General features: G+C 50.8%; 1 protein-coding gene across 1 annotated transcript in view; it reads right to left on the bottom strand.

The window, feature by feature from the left end:
• The window catches only part of SLC39A11 (solute carrier family 39 member 11), a 59,472-nt gene that overhangs the window by 19,526 nt on the left and 19,230 nt on the right, over positions 1-20,716 (bottom strand). Inside the window, exons 5-6 of the mRNA XM_042865000.1 lie at positions 18,790-18,913; positions 2,551-2,721 (exon numbers count right to left, since the gene is read on the bottom strand). Coding sequence (XP_042720934.1) covers positions 2,551-2,721; positions 18,790-18,913 — 295 coding nt within the window. The remainder of the gene's footprint in view (positions 1-2,550; positions 2,722-18,789; positions 18,914-20,716) is intronic.

Below are 20,716 nucleotides of genomic sequence, written 5' to 3'. Positions count from 1 at the left end.
CATAACAACCACCCAAGGTACAAAGATGAAGCAGAATAAACAGGGCTTGATTAAATACATAATTAATGTTCTACTAAAGCCGGCATATATGAATATTAATTAGTAGGGATATTCTGCTGTTCGGCATCTCCTGTCATTATCAATTTATTCTTTACATTGCCAGCCCCAGCTTTGGAAGGAATTAGCAAAGCTTTTCTTGCCTGCAGAACACAGCAAATTCAGGAGGATGGTCCCTACATTCAATTATCTCAGCACACACAGCAACAAGCCTGGAAGGAAAGATAGACACACTGCCAAGGCTGAAATGTGCTCATCCCTGAGCAGGGCTCAGAGTAAACAAGCCTAGCACTCTGCTGGCAGTCAGAGCAAAAGGCTGTGGAGCAGCAGGCTCAGCTCTGCCCCCCAGCCCTACCTCTGGTTCCGCTCTGGCAAAGTGCTGCTGGGCCAGAGGCGAAAGAGAACAGCCGCTGCCTGGAGCTACGGTGCAACTATCACACCTGCAAAGCCCCGGTGCTCCTGTTCTCCCTTCTGGCCTTTAAGTTCTTAGCCCATAGGAGGCCAGAACAGAGCTCCAGCAGTGGCTGCAAGCAGCCCCTTCCCAATTGCATTCACTTTCCTACAGTACCCAGCCCATCCCTCATCCCATGGATGTGCTTCAAATAGAGCAGGAAAGGATGGCAAGCCCTGGGAACGATGCTGCCAACCATTAGCATCTCGGCTTCTGGGGCATCCCAGCTTTTCAGCTTGCACAGAGCAGCTCAGCCCCACGCCCTCCGTGCTCCTCCTCCAGCACAGCATTAAGCACAGTGTCATTCCACTGCAGGAGTCTGCACTAATTACAGCGTCAGCCTTTCCGCCGGCAGGGATGATAATTGAGGTAGAGCATTACAGTGTTTCCAAACCCTGTGCAGCAGGCGGAGAGCTCAGCAGATCTGGGTGTGCCACCAGGCACTGGTAACACTGGCAGCGTGGGGACGGCACTGGGATGATAAAACACAAGAGCTCTGGGGAAAACCAAACCCAGCAGCATCCTGCCGACTGTCCAGAGACCACGAGCCTGACTTCACTGCACTGAGCCCCAACTCATGGGCTGGACATAAAGCAGCAGCAAGCAACAGGCTGGATTCAGGGCCCCCACTGGCACAGCTCCCCAAATATTAAGCTTTAATATTGTGACCTTTAAGATGCAAAAGAACGTCTGAGCTCTCACAGCTGCCCAAAGGTGGCTTTGTGCTCTTGCTGAAGCAATGAAATGTTGGATCCACCTCTCTACAGCAACCTGGGGTGCGCAGTCATTAACTCAGTCCTGTGGGTGTTGCTTTGTTCGTTCCTCTACAAAACTTGCTTTTTGCAGTGACAGTGAAAGGAATCCCCCACCAACACAGCCCGAGGCAGTGAGCTGCTCACACAACCCAGCTCTTCACTCCAGGCTCCCTGGCACTTCATTTGCAGCATGCAATCCAATTACCGCTCACTCCGAGCAAAAGCTTCCTCCTTTCTGTGTACACACGTGGCTAATTCAAAGCTCTCTGCTCCTCTCCTGCAAGTGCACAGCAGGGCTGGGGATTTGTAAAGAGACTGTGCACCCTGCGGGCTACAAACAGGAGCAGCCCTGGGACCAGTGCCTGCAGCTATAGGATGAGGTGGCCCTTGCACTCATAGCAGCTGCATGGCCACAAGCCCCATGCTCACACCACAGCTCTCTAAAGGGCACTCACCATCCTCCCCATGCTTACAGTTCCAGTTATGCAGAAAAGCCATTTCTTAAACCCCTTGCCTTCATTCAGGCAACAGCCTGAGAGACAGAAAGGAAGCTAGGGATGGAGAAAGGGGAAGGAACAGATGGGAAGAAGCAGAAGAGGAAAGATGGGAGATAAAGTCAGGATAACCACCTGATATTACTTTCAACATCACTAAGATCTGCAAAGCAGCTGAGTGCCTTCAGCTGTTAGCACTTTCTCTCATCTTGCATCATTTCTGGTACCCTCAAAGCCCAGCTCCTGGAACAATGCAGTCCAAGATTCTTGGCCCTGTGGTTTCCCATCTATTGGCACACTCCATCCCTTGAATAAGAAAGTCATCATTGTACTTGCTCCTGCAGAGAAGAATTGCTTTAAAATGTATCTCTTGTTGTACACAGACCAAAAAAAGGAATAACAAGAGACCAGAATCCCATTGTCTTTACAGGGCCGTCTTTCTCAATCTCCTCTCAGACTTACAATTTTTGCCCACGACAGGCTGGCAACAAAGTGAGGCTGCAGATGTTAAAGACACACCAGTGAGCCTGCAATTTCCCCTCCCTGCATGAGGTTTTGCTGCCAAAACCTTCCATCGGTTCAACCCCATGCAAACAGCGCAATGCAGTGTGATAGATCCCACTAGGCAGGTGCCATCTGCAAGCAGCAGTGAAAAGGAGGAAGGGAGAAGGCAGCCCCAGAAAATCCTCCTGGGCTGTGTCCAGCTCAGCATCAGCTATGGGAAGGGTACAGGGATGGACAGACAGAGGGATAGGCAGATTGATGGACGGCCAGGCAGACAGCTGGGCCTTACCTGGGATGTTGTGGATGGTTATAGCAAGGATCATCAGCAGGATCCGCCTCCAGCTGCTGCTGCTGGCTGTCAGGGCAGCATCCCTGGCCATGGGGAATGCTGGGGGGCTGTCAGGCAGGGGGGTCCCCGCACCTCTCCTCCGCTGGTAGGGCTCCCCGTTCTCAGCCTTATCTGAGGGGACAGAAAGACAGATCTGGGTCAGCAGGATGGGACAGGAGGTGGACACCTCCCACCTTTCCTCTCAGAAGGAGAATGTAGAGAGAAGGAAAAACACCCAGCAAGATTTGTTGCTGCCATCTGTTAATGTCTCTGGGGGTGCCGGGTTCCCAGAGCTCTGCTCCGCAGCACAATGACCACCAGCTCTATTCAAACCCCAGGGAGGGCTGTGAAGGGAGGAACAAGCACTGGGCAGTGCTGTAACAAAGCTTGTACAGAACGAGACCAGAATCAAAGCCTTCCAGCTGCTTTCGCTTGGCACTTAGCAGAAGTGATAAAACAAATGTCATCAGCATTTCTAAAATATAACTTCTGGGGTCTGAACAAAGCAGCTTCGCTTTGGCACCTCCTCTGCTTGTAAATACGTTTCTCCCATCTCCCTTCTGGCTCTTTTTCACGCACTATTACCTCCAGGATTGCAGGAGTAGGGAGGAAGCAGCCCAAAGTGCAATAGAACTACACCTGTAACGAGTCCCACAGAGCACAGCAGCACGAGGGCAGTTTATGGGAATAAACAGAGCAGACACAGCTTCTGCAGAAGCACAGAGGGCAATTTAGATTCGTGATTTGAACAGCAGAATGACTCTCATGTAAATTATCCGTGCCTTAGCAGAAGGAAAAGCAGCAGCATCCCCACCAGGGAGACAACCCAAGCATCATTCCCTACTCACATGTAGCAGCAGGGCTACAAAGGGGGGAAAACTGCTTGGCTGAGGAAAACTGGGGAATAAAGGAGTAACAGCAGCAGCTGACGGGCAGAGACACAGCACTGCAACACACAACAGCAGCCAGAGCTCCAACCAAGGCACAGGGCAGGGAACAAAACAACAGCAAAAGCTAAACAGGGCTGGAAGAGCCTCAAGAGCAAATTGGAGCAGTGCTAAGAGTGGAGCAGGGGGCGGCTTTCAGGGAATAGCTGCTGTGATCAGACGGGCTGCTCGCAAGGATGCTGCCAAGACAATTATATAGCAAATAATTATCTGTGCCACATGCATTACTTTGAGTCCTGCTCACAAAAACTCCTCTATATATTCTCCTCAATTTATCATTATTGAATTTCTTCATAAAGCTGCAGGGCAAAGACTCTGCCAAAAGTTTAATTACATACGTGCAGCCTGCTGCATTTTTCATATCCTCTGTAGCCAGCCCTTGAAAAAGATAAATGGCTTTGAGTATGGCTTAAACTGCTGCAAAACATAAAAGCCAACAGACTCCTTATCAGCACGTGAAACAGCTTTTTATTTTTTTATTATTTCTTAATGAAAACTGCTTGCATGAGCCGGAGCTCAGCTCTGCTGCACTTGCAAGCACACACAAACAGGTGAATACACTACCTGCTATCTGCACCCAAAAAACCCTTCACGACTTGACCTCCTGAATTACTATCAAACCCTATGGAGGCAACAGAGCTCTTTACTTCAGAGCCCTCCCCATTCAGGGATGGCTTTGTCCAACAGCAGCCCGCAACTCTCTGTCCAAGGTCTTGTCCAGGTGCCCATATAACACAGGGCTGGGATTCATGTGCCTTCATCCCTTTGGGATGGGATGGGGTAACCCACAGCACTCAGTGCCTCCCCGCCTAGAGGTACTGGAATGAAAATCATTCACAGCACCAGCATGCTGCTCAATCTTTTCCCCATTGATTTCCTCATCAAATTCTTGCAACGAGACCATCTGCCCTGCTGGGAAGGGATTTTACTGCCAGCGTCCGGAGCGCTGCAGACAGGAGGAAATCACTGCACAGCACAGCACATCCATCATGGGCAATGTGGAGGTTCTGCCCTTGGCCAAACTTGCATGAGATAAATTAGCAGCCTCAGTGTAACTACTGATAAGCATTTGTCAGCTCCCATCCCCAACCTGTGGGAGAAGGGAAGAAGTGCTGAGCATGAAGAACAACACTTACAAAAATGTGACTAAATGCCATGCACAAGGCAATCAAAAAAGCTGTTCTGTGTCAGCTTGCACAGGGAATGCTCTCATTTCAGAAGCCTTTAAGATGGACACGCACCCATTCTGCCCAACACCACACTGCGTTGGCACTCAGTCTTTTGCACAAAATGGAAACGTGCACTGAACGCTACAGCAGCTCTATTAAAAACATGAGAGATTAGCCAGTGTGCACTGACCCTTGTCTGAGGGTGGGGTGGGGAAGAGAGAACAACCTGCTAAGGAAAACGACGACACAAGGAGCTGCTGTCCCTCCTGAGGTGCAGAAAATAACAGCACGTCCAATTCTCTCCCCTAATGACCGAGATCAAATTGTATGGGAAACGCCTAAGATCCCCCAAGCCCCTTATAGAACACATGCTGAGGGCATGCAGCTGGTAACACACACCCAAACACTGCCCCTTTCACCCTCCATAAGCCTGAGATGCTCCATTAACCTTAAGCACACATAACAAATGCTCCTGTTTGATCCCACACCATATGGGCTCCATCACCGCTACTCCTGTGAGGAGCTGGTTCAGTGCCTGCTCTGCTCAGGCAGCACAGCCCAGAGGGAGAGAGGGGAAAAATTCATCTAAGTGCTGAGCTACAGTGCTCCCAGAGCTGCCCATCAGGTGTCAGCAGCTCATTAGCAATTAGCAGAGACAGGCTGAGCTGAGAGCCTGGAAACCAAGCTGTGAAGGCTCTGGAGTCTTATGGGAAGGGGATGGTTCGTTCTAGAGAATTGGAAGCTCGGGGGAGAGCTGCTCTCTTTCCACAACTCTCTGAAGTTGCTCCGTTTAATAGAAATAGGATGAGAGGTGATGGCCTCACATTGCTCCAGGGGAGGTTCAGGTTGGAGATAAGGAAACATTTGTTCTCAGAAAAAGCAGTGATGCACTGGCACAGCTGCCTAGGGAGGTGAGGGTATCACCATCCCAGGTTCCAGAACCATGGGGATGTGGTCAGTGGGCATAGCAGGGCTGGGCTGGACTTGGAGAACTTAGAGATCTTCTCCAATCTTAATGGTTCTATGACTATAATATCTCAGTGCATCAAATTGGGATGGAACTGAACTCATCTCGTGCAATGCAAAGCACGGCAGCAGGAGCAGCTCTATGAGACCTGCAGACCCCACAGCAGGACGGAATCTCACACTGCAGCCCAGCAGCACCCAGCACAGCCCTGCCCTTGCTCCCTGCCTCCCATCCATCTTCCTTCACTCTCCAACCATAAGGAAACCCCAGAAGAGAAAGTGCTTCAAAATTAACAGCCACAGTCCCCGGGGAAGCCAAGCCAGACAAGCTCTCACAGCAGCACATTCAGCCTTTCCAGGACAACACCAATCTTTCTTCATATCTTTTTCCTGCTATTGTTTTAAGGCTCTGCTCAGGTGCTGACAGCTTCTGACTGTGCAGCCATCGATCTGACAGGCACAGACACTCCATGGAATGGGTCAGGGGACCCCTTGGCTAAAGCCATTCCCTCATTATATTCTGCAGGAATTTCAGGGAGCAGAGCAGCAGCAGCAGATGGGTGCTGGCGAGCACCTGCTCCCCTTCGCATGCTGCTCTTTAACAGATTTTAATTACTGTGAGTAATTAAGCACAGCACCTGTGATGGGAGAGGCACTGCAGGGCCCCAAGCTGGGTCTGCTCTGCTCAGAGCCCACAGTGAGATCAGAGGGAATGGAAATGAAAGACAGCCTTTCCCCTTCCCTGTTTCAAGGAACGAGTCCCCAAGTGCAAGAGAAGCACAGCTGACAGAAAGCCTGCTCATGCAACAAAGATGCTGAACGGGGAGCTCTGTGGAGTTGCCCAACTATGGCCAAAGAATGGTGCTTTTAAAACACGTTGCTTATTCAGCACTAGCAAAAGCAGCAGTGAGGAGCTCAGGGATCAAACCCACAGACCAGCAGAGATGAGCGCCAGGGGACACCTGTGACACCATTTACACGCTGTGTGACCACAGTCCCAGCCCGCTGGCACAAGCTCAGCACTCTGCTCCCCCCAGCCCCCCCCCACCAAGGAACAAATTTATTTCCAACATTTCTGGCAGATAAAAGAGGTCTCTGCATCTGCTGGGGCTTTCAGTAAAGAAGATAAATAGAGAGTGTCATGACTCACTGTCTATTAGGCGCCTTCATTTATCCAAGCGTGCACAGGAGCTCTCATAAAAGGTTGTTTAATTCAGCATGACTGACTACCACTGGCTCTCAGACACGCGGTTATTGCTGGGATCCGTCTGAAGTTTGGAGTCAGGAGGAGGCAGCAGCCATCCCCTGCTCCAGAGAGCATCAGACAATGAGCAAAGGGGTTCCTGCAGCCCAGCTCCCAACACGACACTGCACAGAACACAGCCTGCAATCAGCCCCAGTATTAATGGCCAAAAAGGGAAAGGAGCTGGGAGACTCCTGGAGCCAAAGGTTGCCCTCCCTGCCCCACACCTTCCCCACCCTGGGCAATCCCAGCAAGGGGGGACACATGCAGCTCCAGAGCAGCCCTCCCCAGCTTCACAAGTGCTACCTCCATCCACACGGCCCTGATGCTAACACAAGAACTTCTCCTCCCTCCCTGTAATCCATCATCAAGAATGGGTGAAATTCAGTGAAATCACTGCTCCAGCCCTCAGCACCTTCCTTTACCTACAGCAGCTGAGAAATCACACACAGCAGGCACACAACACATGGGCCTTACTGTTGCTTTCCCTTTATCTTCCCATATTTTCTGTGATCTCTCTCCTGCTGCAGGTGATGCTCTGAGCTGCCAGCAATGTCCAGGCTGGGAAAGGCTCCAGGTGTCCCAGGGAGCTGCTGCTGTGCTCAGAGGTGCACTCCAGGATGGGAAAACGAGTGCATAACACAGCTGTTAATTCAGACAAAGAGGCACTTGAGAAAAGCAATGAAAATGAGAAGAAACAGCACAGCAAGCCAAGCCTCTGGAAATCTCCACAAGGTGCAACAAAGCAGCACCTTCCTTTTCCAAAGCTGCATCAATTCACTCCCATAACCCTCAAGCATCTGCTTGCAGCAAAGCCAGTGTCTCGGGAGCTGCCTCCACATGTGGTGGTGGTGGCCCAGGACGGTCCCCAAAGCAGGGACCTGACTGAGGATGGGGCAGGGAGTGAACGCCTGGCATGGGAGCAGCCTGACCCCCACCCCAAAACCAGCAGTGCAAGGCACAGAGGAGACTTTCCCAAGATCAGGACCTCACATGGCTGTGCCACAGAGCTGTGCTTGGGTGAAGGACTGAGCAATGGCAGCAGTGGCACAGCCCCAACCCAGCACACAGCGGCACTGCAGTAACACTGAGGCCAAAGCATCCCTCACCCCTCAGGGTGACATAGGTGACATTGTGCCAAACAGGAGCAGGATGGCTGCCCAAAGCTCACCTCTTGGTGTCTGCAGCATTCAAAGATTAATTTCTTGGGCAAGAGCAGCAACACAACGTTAAATGTAATTACATGCACCAGGTCGTTTTAAGCAAACTTATTCCTGCTAACTTCCAAGAGCTCTTCAAAGAGTTCCCAGTAGATGGAGTGTACTGCTGAATCATTTTATGCTGAAAATTTACACATCTGAGATAACTTAATTGCTTCATTTTGGAGCACTATGCTGCATTCAGATCTCTGATCCCTAGCAAGGAACAGCAGCTGATCTTAGCGACATGCATTGGATTCCTGAAGGGAACAACAGATAAATCTCTTTAGTTAATTATAAGGAAACTGAGCTCTTATTTGGGACATAGGATGGGATCAGCAGGAGTGGTGCCACCCATGGGGCCACCACGGTGCTCCGGATGCTCAGAATCACATCCTCATGGCCATCATTGTGCCACAGAACCCCTCAGCAGGGCTCCATCCATCTGCTCTTTGTGCAGACTTCTTGCAGCACTCCCAGGACGCCAGCCTAAAACCAGCCAGAGGAGCAGCTCTATTCTTCTCCATTATTTCCATAATTTCAGCCTCACATGCCTTCATTCAAAGTCCTTTTAGTCTTCTTGTTTTTATCCCAGAAGGACATCGCGGCTTCAGCTACAGAAGTTCCCTTTGCAAATTAATTCAATTTGTTGGAAAATAGGAATCGATGAATAAATGCATGAGGGACCAGAGGTCCAAACAACCACAGAAACTGCACCGCAGGGCCGTGCCCAGCGCAGCCCATTGACATTCCACATTGCACAGAGGATGACAGAGCAGTGCCAGCACCCATCCACAGCCATCAGCTGCCCTGCTCCAAGCACAGCACTCACCAACTCCTGCCCAAGCATCCATTGCTATCAGAACATTACCAGTCTGGTTGGACGCCTCGCCACGCTCTCACAAAGCTCCTAGAAAACAAAGTGCAGCTTGAAAAAAAATCATTCTACAAATTGCATTCCTTGCAGCAGAGCAGGAGCAGCACCAAAAAAAAAGAGAACGGGGCACAGGGACAGCTAGAAAGGGCTGAAAGAGCCTAGAAAGTATTGTACTGATTCGTTTACAATCCAGGAATGGCTCACGGATGCTGTCAGCACCTGCATTCCAATTGCAGGGCACAGCCACACTGCAGCACGCAGGCAGATCCCCTCACTAACAAAGAGGAGCCACCTGGAGGAGCAGCAAAATAAATAAAGAAGCAGCATTTCGACCTGAGGAATTGTAGATTCAGTGCAATTGCACTGCTCGAAGGCAGCTTGCACCATCTGCTGCCACAGACCCGGTGCAGCCCTGCAGACACCCTGTGGGATGCAGCACGTGTGGGGTGGGAACAGCAAAATGGGGGGTGAGGAGCGTGCTGCAAGTGTGCAGACAGATGGCAGCGAGCGTGCAAAGCACCGGGACTCACAGGGAAATAGGGCTCCAAAAATAGAGCCTGGAGTTGAGCATGGGAGAAAATGTGATGAGAAACCACCTCATCTTAAAAAAGGAAAAATAACCATCATCATCACGTGTTTTTTTTTCAGCTGTAGATAAGAACATCTAGATTTTTTTTTCTTTCTGTCCCGTTCTGTAGGACAAAAGCTGAGACGACCCAGCAGAGGGGGGAGGAGGTGGTGCAGGGACACATCCTGCACCTCCCCAGCAGCACTACACAGATTGCCATCAGCTCCATGTGCTGGGGTTGCTCCTGCCCCATAGCCTCCTGAAAAATATAAGACACATAGACATATACACATAAATATAAGAGAAAAAGTCCTGTTTGCCCTCTGCTTATACACTGCAGCTGTTTTGAATGATGAAGATGAAGTCAAGGTGCAGCCTCCAAAGGCAGAGGCTGAGCACAAGGCTGGTGCCTGGGCAGGAGGTCACCTGGGTCCCCAGCACTATCCAAATGGCTCTCAGGTGGGTCACTGGGTGCCAGCAAGGTTGGAGCAGGGCTACGCAGGGGAAGCTCTGCTGGCAGGGCTCCCTTGGCACAGCACCAGCGGGAGCTCACTCTGCAGACACCAGGAAATCCAAATGAAATGAAGCCACTGATAAGTCCCCCCATGGCACCAAGGACAGTCATACACTCAGCCTTAGGCATGCAATGTAAAATCCAGAGCTGTGACAGCACAGCCATCATTGGGGACTTCTCCAAAAATATTATTCAAGCACTCGAATCCTTCAAAAGTACTCAGAGGACGTCTCTAAACAGCACAGCCCAAGCAGCTGGGGAAGCTCCTGGTTATGGCATCCCTGCAACCAGGGCTGTTGGCAGCACAGTAGGGGCACTAAACCTTCCCTGTGCCTGGAGAGTTGGGGGGAAGCAGCCCTGTTTCACACCACAGAGGCTTTTTTTGGAAGCAACACTTCTGCTTGCACTTCAGTTGTTAAACCTCCATCTAATATATTCATGCAATTCTTGCATACCTTATGTAGCAATTAATATTTAAGAAGCAAGTGCATGAAAATAGATACAGACAGGTTAAAAATTAAGTTCCTTTGCAGGCTCTGCAAGCTTTTTTTTTTTTTTCTTCTCTCCAGGGCTACAAGCTGAAGGCAAAGCACCACTTTGTGTGCTTGTGATCTGCACACACCAGGTGTTACATCAGCAGTACAAAATCCCAGCACCTCTCCCAGATCCCATTGCCTGCACAGCTCCACCATCACCCCTTGCTTTTTTTAAGAGCTCCTTTTGAGGCTGCCTACCAGCCCGAAGCCCTGAGCCCAGCAGAGCTCTGGTCCCACCAGTTCCAGGAGCAATAGGGCTGTGAGTGCAGCATTTGTCAGTGCCATCGATGCTCAGAGCTGGGGAAGCTTCCTGAGGGGGCGGAAAGAAAGCATGGATTCTAGTGCAGAGGCATGTTCATCATCCTGTGCCATATACCACAGAGCAGACTGCATGGAGAGGGCCAGGGCAGCAACCACCGGCCCAGGCCATCGTGGAAACGTGCTGGAATTGAAATCAGATGGGAAAGAATCAGTGCCACAGATCACAGGAGGACTCCCACCAATAGGAAAAAACAATCAGCTGCTCTCAGAAGGAATACAGCTTCCTGAGCCTCTCGGCCCTCCCTGCACCCAAAGGATCACTGCAGCACTTGGGAGGTTTGCGCTTGCTCAGAGTTGGCACAAAGCAAAGCAGAGGCAGGAGAGCCCCAGCAATGATTAGAAATCCCAAAGCAGCACAGGGCTGTGTAAGCAGAGCCCTCCATGGTCACACCTAAAGTGAGCAGGGCACTGCACCTGTGTGGCAACAGACACTATATATATAAACATTATACACACACACACACACACACACACACATATATATATGGGGCAGGACACCATTCACCTTGCTGCAGCTCAGGATTGCCCAAATTCCCAGCCCATCATTCCCCAGCCCCACAGCACACCTCACTCACTTGAAGTCACATCAACCCTGCCTGCTTTCATACACTGTTATACTTAATGTTTGTTTAGTTTCAATGTGGGGGAACAACCCATTTCCCCATGCAATTCATTCCCTTTCCTTTATGCCCTTCATGCTCCACGTCCTGTAAGCATCCCCAGCTGCTATCACTGCTGTCATACCTGATGACTGCAAGAGGTCCCAATGATCATTTCGCTCCCCCAAAGCATCCTTAGGGCAAATCACATTTATGCCTGTCCCCATTCAACTGAAGAGCCACATCAAGAAAATAAATGAATTATTGCATTTATTGAATGAAGTCAAAAGAAAAGAAAAAAAACAACAACAACAACGCAACATCCATTTCAAAAGCAATAACACTGATTGCCAGTTCAGCTCAATTTAATAAACCTTGATATATTTAAGAGTTTCTTGAAGGCAGCTGCAGTGGAATGGTTCCCTGTGCTATCCCACTATCCCCTTGCAGTCTGTAACGGGATGAGGATGGATCCCAGCCCTCTGCACAGCTTCCAAAGCGCAATGCAGCCCTGGAGAAGTCCCCAAGGGATGCTCCAGTGGATGCTCCTGTAGGACCGAGGATAGCAGAGGAGCCCACCTCCCATGGCTCTCCCACTCTGTACGATCCTGCATCACTGTACAGCGCCAACAGAGCTGCCCCAACCAACCCAGGGTGGAACCGAGGCTGCATAACTTATTTGATAAAGAGGCAGAGTTAAAAACTGAGTGAGAAAGGTAACAGATTGCCGGGCGTAGCCAGGAAATTAAAGCTCCTTGCTAATATTGTACAGAGTTAACGAGACTCAATTTGGGAAATGACTTCTCTGATTAAGGGCCATAAGCACTGCAGAAAGCATCTCGACAGCCTCCAAGCCTGCTGATAGCACTGATTTCAGAGCGTGTCCTGACAGCACATCACTCAGCAAACCTCAATAAGCCCCACGGACGAACAGATTGTGCTTACACAAAGCAAGCACGGAGCAGAGCAAAGGGCTCTGCAGGTGGGTGTGAAGGCTGCAGCACCTGGGAGCCCACCCAGCCCACCTGGCTTGCTAGCTTTGCTTTAGAGTAAAGGGACAGCCACACACAGCAAACAGGAGAGCAGAAAGCCACGTCCTGTGCTGTTAAATCTGTGCCTGTGTTGACACAACAGGTAAGAGGCTCACAGGAAAAGCCACTTCAAAGACAACAAACAGCCTCTCCATTCTCAGGTGCATCTGTCCCCTCCCTGCCCACACACACAGCACAGGATGCACGAGGCATCACTGCACCATCCATGGGATTCCAAAGCCCAAAGACTAGCAAGGTTGGTAGGGCTGGACCCCCCTACCAGGGGGGTTGGAACAAGATGAGCTCTAAAGGTCCCTTCCCAACCCAAACCATTCTGCAATTTAAAGGTAATTCTGTGCCATCCTCCTCCACCTGCACCACATCCCTGGAACATTCAAGGAGAACAAAATGTCACCATTCTCTGAGGGCTGATGGAAACGAGCCTGCATTTCCAAAAAGGGAATGGAAGCAATGGAAATGACGCATCTCCAAGAGCCGAACAGACGAAGATGGAGAAGCCAGCAGCAAAGCTGAGCCCTTCTGGCCACGTTCCATTTGGGAGAACACTGAAGGAACGAAGGATGCGTTACCAAGAAGCTATGGAAGGCAGAGCCAGAGGGGAGCAGTGCCAGGAGTGCAAGGCATGAACAAACGTCCCCCCCAAGGGCTGGGCAGCAGGCAGCTCTTCTCCTCGGTCCTACAGGAGCATCCACTGGAGCATCCCTTGGGGACTTCTCCAGGGCTGCATTGCACTTTAGAAGCTGTGCAGAGGGCTGGGATCCATCCTCATCCCGTTACAGACTGCAAGGGGATAGTGGGATAGCACAGGGGAACCATTCCACTGCAGCTGCCTTCAAGAAACTCTTAAAGACTCTTAAGTCTGAGTAGCACAGGGCTGTAGGGAGCAGCAGCCACCAGCTGGGGCGCAGACACAAGGACTCTGCCCCACAGCACAGCTGCCCCTAGAGGTCACAGGCTGATGTTTGCTCGGGGATTGGGCTGAATGTGGCTGGAAACTCGACAGATTCACACCAGGAGTTATTGACTGCAGACCTGGAGGAGCGCAGGGAGACAGAACTGAGCCCACAGAAACATTCCCAAACACTTTTCACCTGCCAAGGTGCACTGACACACAAAGAGATGCTCACACTGCGCCAAGGGTGAAGGAGGACAAACCACCCTTCCACATCTAGACTCAGAACTGCAGGTTCTGATCAGAACAGGGGCATGAGGCCCCATCTGAAGGCAGCTTTTTATCAGTTGCTGAGGGATTGCATGCTCTGATTTTTTATGTTTATTTTTTGAAGCTCTGTGTATATAAATTCACACTTAGTCATGGCCATAAAACCCACCGCCAGCATCCAGCTTGACAGGGACGGTCAATAACCATTTGAAATGCTCAAGAAAGGGGCATTAGAATGTTTTTAAATCAATACAGCCATAGCCAGAGGCGTTCATCATCAAGCTGGCTATTAAAATTCAAAATGAATTGATGCCTTTGGAGTGCAGCAGCTCTCCAGGCCAAGCATGGCATGAGCGTGTCAGCGCTGTTACAAATGCAGCGGGACCAACAAAAAGCAGTGAGCATCCCGTTCTGCAGGAGGATCTGCGTGTTGCATACGTTGTAATGGTTTAATGAACCTTCCTGACACACACACGGGGCTCTGGCTGGATATTGCTGCCATGAATCACTGCGGGTCGCGTGGCTGCTGAGGCACCGTGCAGCATCACTGCTCACAGCTCTGCTGCTGCTTGGGGAGTGAAGAGGCGGGTACAGCCCTGCAATGGGCACAGGTCACTGCCATGGAGGAGTTTTCCCCCTTGGCAGCTGGACCAGGGAGCAGAGGGTCCTTAGGGCCCTCAGAGACCCATTTTATTCTTGTATCCACCAAATTCTTGCTCGAATGCTGTACCCAAAAGCCATGCAGAGCTTACAAAACTCAGATTTTCAAAACACTTCTTTACATCCCAAAGAAGAGAACGCAGCCTTCCACACCGCTACAGAGAGCAGCCCTAAAGACACTGCTGCACAGAATCACTGAGGTTGGAAAAGACCTCCAAGTTCCCCAAGTCCAACCCTAATCATCCCACCGTGCCCATAACCACATCCCTCAGTGCCATATTCCCATGGTTCTGGAACACCTCCAGGGATGGTAACATTCCCACCCCCCTGGGCAGCTGTGCCAGTGCCCGACCGCCCTTTTGGAGAAGAAACACCTACATACACCTATAAACATTCCTAATATCAAACCTAACACCCCACCCCCCGGCATAACATAAAACCATTCCCTCTCATCCCATCTGTTACCTGGGAGCAGATGCTGACCTTCACCCCACCACAACCTCCAGGCAGGGAGCTGTGAAGAGAGATAAGCTCTCCCCTGAGCCTCCTCCAGAACCAACCATCCCATTCCCTTAGCTGCACTCTGTAAAACTTGTGCTCCAGCTGCTCTGTCCCAGGCTGGCAGGGACACACTGTGACCAAAGCTCAGGACCTGGCACTTGGTCTCATACCACCGGCCTCAGACCATTGATCCAGCCTACATCCTTCCACAGGGCTTTTCTACCCTCAGGCTGACCAACATTTCCTCCCAGCTTGGTGCCAAATATACTGAGGGTGCACTCGATCCCCTCACCCAGATCATCAACGAAGATATTAAGATACCAAACAGGGCCAGCTCCTTCTCTGTCTTAGGAACACCAAGACAGGAGGAACCCCATTAGCTCCAGTCATCCCAGTGAGCACAGCACACATCAGCCCCAAACCCATGAGAAATGGGGCCAGGAGGGGATTTTCCAGCTGCAGGGACACAGCCAGGTGACAGAGGTGAGCAATACGTATGTTGTGCCTGGTGTACAAAGCCCACGCTCCACCCTCTGTCCTCTCTTTTTAATCACTCTCTAAGGGGTTTGGGGCCTTCTTTCATCTCTGCAGCTCCTTTCCTTCCTTTCATCAGAGGTTTATTACATCATTAGAGGATTTTAACTGCCCGCGTGCTGATGAAAGCTGTGCTGCATGAATGAGGTCTGCTTCCTCTCTGCACAGTCCACGGCAGCAACTGTGATACACAATAATTGCCTTTGAAGGGGGAAAAAAAAAAAAAAAGAAGCAGAAAGGGACAGAATGACCCTCAGAAAAAAAAAAAAGCAAAGAATTAGAGGAGCTCTGATGAGTTTCGGGCAGCTCCGGGGCTGGCGCTGGCAGTGCAGCTGGTTTGCTGCAGCAGCTCAAATTTAAGAGGGGAAAAAAAAAAAAAAAAATACAATTTTCATCTAACAAGATTTGTCTACAATGTCCCCAAGTCCCGTGGCTCATATAAGTAACACATTTAATGAAATTTCATTTCGTAAACACGCTATTTCACACACCAGTACTTTCCCCCAGCTGCTCTTCCCCTGTGGATTCGCTCACTGAACTGTGCAAGAACGCCATGGTGCCGTTTCATAGAATGGCCTGAGTTGAAAAGGACCACAATGATCATCTAGTTTGAACCCCCTGCTGTGTGCAGGTCACCAACCACCAGACCAGGCTGCCCAGAGCCACATCCAGCCTGGCCTTGCATGCCAGCAGGGATGGGGCATCCACAGCCTCCCTGGGCAACCTGTTCCAGTGCATCACCACCTCTGTGAGGAAAACTTCCTCCTCGTATCTAACCTAAACCTCCCCTCTCTCAGTTTAACACCATTCCCCCTTGTCCTATCATTACCCCTTCTGAAAGCCAGCACAGCCACTACCATAAAGTCCACTGCCCCTTCCTAGGGATGACTCCACGTTGGCAGCACCCTGTTGGATGCACACATTGGCAACGTCCAGGCATTTCCTTGGACACAGAACTTCTGCTATGATACAGCAATGGGAACTCAGAGCAGGAATGAAGGAGGCTGCTTGTGAACATCATCACCCACCATCAGATGAATGGCTCTGCACCAGGACATGGGGAAGGATCAGCACGCCTTGCTGCTCCATCACCACAGCTTGCAGGGGTGTGAGTCACAGCTCAGGTTGCAGGATGCCATGCCCTATGTAAATCCTTTCTGAGAACTGCCCAAGAACACCGTGCACGTAGCTGTGATGCAAAGGGTCAAACCCGGACTTCCCAACCTACAGGAAGCACAGCCCACAGTGATCTGCTGGAAGTATTCCTGTGCTTTGGAAGCACGAGGACCCACGGAGCTGGGGTAGCCATGGGGAGGGGGCAGCACTCTGAAGGGCTTTGTTTGTGCAAAGCAAAGCCAAAGAAACCTGCTTGTTCACAACCCGATCCCAGGGAGGGAGAGAAACAGCTTACCACCATTTCTCACCCTGAGAAAGCAAAGACAAGGCTGGATTTGTAGTAACTGAAGCCCAGAGGTTATCTCACTCATCAAACACTGAGTCTAGACACATATTTCTCTGCAATTCACACAAATCTGCCTATACTCCATTTCACATCGACATGCAGGTACTCACGTCCCACTTCATGCATGCAGGAGAAGCCCCCTACCAACTCCCATCAAATCTCATTTGGAGCCACATCAACACCTGCTACACCTCCAGGGCAGCCCCCATCCTAGGGACCCATTGAGCAGTCAGCAGTTGGATGGGGAGGAATTAAGGCCAAGGGGTTCCCAGCCCCAAATCCACAGAGCCCAGCCTGGTGGGTCCGTGCACCTCCACATCCTACAGCCAGTAAAGACAACTGAGAACAACACAGCGGTGCGCTTTGGGATTTTGCTGTTGTTGTTTTCACAGCTTTAGCGATTTTCAAGCACGTAAATACAAAGTAAGGGTCAATGATTCAACAGCGATTAAGGCTGAAATGTTGCAGCTTGTACCCATTAGATTTCAAAAATACCCATTATGTTTCCAAAGTGTTCCCAGGAGCCCAGCCAAGCAGTACTTGGGGGAGAGCTGCCTCCTCAGAAGGCTCCACGTACCTCGCGAGCACACCAAGCAGGCAAAAGCAGCAGCAAGAAACAAACAGAAGAATTAATGCATTGCAGATTCTTAATGCTGTTCCCACAGAGAGAGAAAAAAACCTTGGAGCCTGATGAAAATTTTCAATTCTCAAAACCGTTTGCACTGTTTGTAACTATGAAAGAAGACAAAAACATCAAACTGTAGTGGTTTAGGTTTGTGACGATTGCTGGGCTGCCTGCTTTCTCCTCTGTCCCTGGGATGGAGTTTCCATCCCACTGAACATCAAACCCCCACAGCAGCCCCACAGAGGGGATGCTGGAGCAGCCCTCAGGCTGTTCTGGGAGCCCCCCAGCACACTATGCCCAGCGCAGGGCTTCCCTCCCTCCCTCCCTCTGGGGAAATGCAAGCTGGCATTTCAAATCCTGACGAATGCACAGATTTGAAACATTTTATGAAACATGCAATTAAGCAATGCTGTTAAATAACAGAGCCTGGTGTACGAGGATAGTGCTATTCTTTGCAAAAAGGATCGTTTCTTCATCTCAGCCCGCATCCAATTACTGACAGCTAAAACAGCATTTCACCCCATTGCCAACCAAGATAAAGCAGAGGGGCGATGAGATTAATTCCCTAAATTACGTTTTCTTTGCCTAGACAAAGGCTGAAGTGCAGCAGAACAGCAAGCTGTGCCGCACAGAGGGTCTACATAGGGCATGGCACCCCCTCCCCCCCACACACCACGGCCATTGGAAACCTGGCGAGCTTCCACCACTCCGAACTGGGAGTTCCTTCTTTAAAAGCTCTCCAAAGGGAAAGAGCTGCCAAAGAGACACTTCACTCCTCGCTTTGGCAGCTGAAATCCTATTAGCCTCCAAAATGAGGACTGACAGCACGACCGGAGGCTCTCATCTGTTATTAGGGAGGGCACCGAGGGTCAGCGGAGCAGGAACCTCCGTATGGCACTGAGCACCAAGGGCAGGGCAGTGCTGGCTGTGCCCACGCTCACAGTAAACTTATCTCAGGCTGAGCTGATGATTTCATTTCCCTGGTGAATTAGATATCTAGTTATCAATAATTCATAGCCACAGGCAGATGTGCAAGTGGTTTTGAGAAGTGAAGTAGAAACAGAAATAATGATTCCTGGAATGAAAGCCAGCGCAGAGACAGAACCAGAAGGAGAAGAGGAGGTGCACTTCGCACGCACGTGTCAAAACCAAGCCAATGTCAGTCACATACGTTACAGCCTGGGTGCCAGCTTAAGAGGGGCATTCCCAAACGCTCTGCAGGTGGTATATGACAGGATGCTTGCCTGGATGGTGCCCAGCTCTACCTATCCGGATGGACAGCTCGCTCTCGTGGTCTGGCCAGCAGGCAGGATCCTGCTCACACTTCTCTTTCGCCGCTCGCGGGTCGCAGCTCATGGCAAACACAGTGGAGGGGGGTCCGCTGAAACCCTGCAATGCAAGAGGCAAATTTAGGCTTTTCCCACATCTTCCCATCTGCTTTCTCTCAGTCCTGTCCCCAGGGACTGCTCCAGCATCTGCATGTCTGGGAATGCCTGGGAGACAACGAGCTCCTACGTGCCCAGGGGTTGGTGACCCAGTCCTGCTGACCCCAACAACGGGTTGGCACTGAGGTCTCATTTCTTCAGCCTGTGTTGGGTTTGCAAGGGAAACAGTATGTTCCAAAATGAACCAGTTTCCTCGGCCTTTAAGTGAGATGTCACATTCACAACCACCCAGTGTTATTTCCAGAGCCACAAGGCCCTGTGAGACTCCAGACTCAGCTGGAGTATGTCCCTACAGCACTTGTAATCTCCAGAAAACAGCATGAGATGGCCAAAACCAACACATCCAGCTACGTGCAAAGTCTGCAGAGAGCAGAGCATACAGCGAGAGGGACCCTGAGCCCTGCCAACCCAGGCAAGGCTCACACAAACCTGCTGCGACTGGGGACTGCCAGAGCATCAGCTAAAAGAATCCTAACAGCCTTGTTTGTGCTCTGGGACACGTGGCACCGAGCTCTGCCCCAGGCTGCTCAATCCCCCTGGAGCCCCATGGTTCCCAGCCAGAAGCAGTGGCATGCACAGGGATGGATGTCACCAGGCAGGAGCATGGGCTGAGCTCCATGCTGGTGGCAGCAGAAGGAAGGGACGTGCACCCAACAGCCCCCAGCAGTAATGGGAGCCCCGCTGGGTAAGGTCGTGTTAAACAAAAGTAAAGGTTAAAGATGAATAACTCAGTCGTCTCTTCTCCCAGCATTTGCATAATACTGTCTGACCTGGGCTTTTAATACTAATCACACACTCGCTGCCGGCCTTCTCTTGCAGTTTAATCAGGGTGCACTCACCTCCTCTAACCCAGCACCTGGAAGCAGCACTGTTATAGGAGGGGCTGCTGCTCTGCTTGAGCAGGAACAATTTCTTCCCCCAAAAAGCAGCAGGGCACTGGCACAACTGCCAGGGAGTGGGGGGTTACCATCCCTGGAGGTGTTCAGAACTGTGGGGATGTGGTACTGAGGGGCAGCTGGGCTCGGGGATCTTGACCTTCAGCACGCTCTCCCTGCCCATGCACAGAGCTACCAAACCATCCAAACAACTGCAGCTCAAGTTAAAGAGGTCCCAGCAGCACAGTTCTCCCGAGGTCAGGCCGCTTGCCTCCACATTTGCAGTCCTGCAGAGCAGCAACCCACAGCTATTTGCTGCACAGCCAATGATTATCAACACGGTACCCGCAGCTCTGCTTCTATGCAAGGAAACGCAAAACTTGAAGGTATTTCAAGATGCTTATTGTAAGGTCAGGTCACCTCCCTGCTGGCTGCACAAACACACAACTCTATCAATTGGAAAAAATATGAGTGACCTTCAGGAAAGCACACGGTTCTTCCAACTGCGATCGCTCTGAGTCATTTCAGTCCGGTCCCTGCATGAGTCCCTTAATTGGAACGTGTCAATGGGTTAAAAAAGCATTAGAAAGAGAAGAGGGAAGTCAACCCACATTAATTAGCTTGTGCCACTAATTAGCGTTAACTGAAATAACCACGGGGGCTGATTGCTTTCCAAAAGCCCAAATGCAAAGGGAGACAGGCACAGGAAGACCCGTGGAGCTGGGAGGAAACTATTCTGGGCACAGGAATCCCCGCGGCCCTCGCTTCTCTTTGCAGAGCTGCAGCAGAAAAGTCGGTAGGATTTCATGGCCGATTGTGTTCAAAGGAAATACAGCCTTACAGGCAGCAGAGAACAGTCGATTTCCACATGA

This window comes from Lagopus leucura, unplaced genomic scaffold, assembly GCF_019238085.1.
Source record: "Lagopus leucura isolate 7727_CA_CO unplaced genomic scaffold, USGS_WTPT01 Super-Scaffold_797, whole genome shotgun sequence".
Lineage (NCBI taxonomy): Eukaryota > Metazoa > Chordata > Aves > Galliformes > Phasianidae > Lagopus > Lagopus leucura.
The sequence above is the reverse complement of the archived record's forward strand: the minus strand, read 5'-3'. Positions and strand labels throughout refer to the sequence as shown.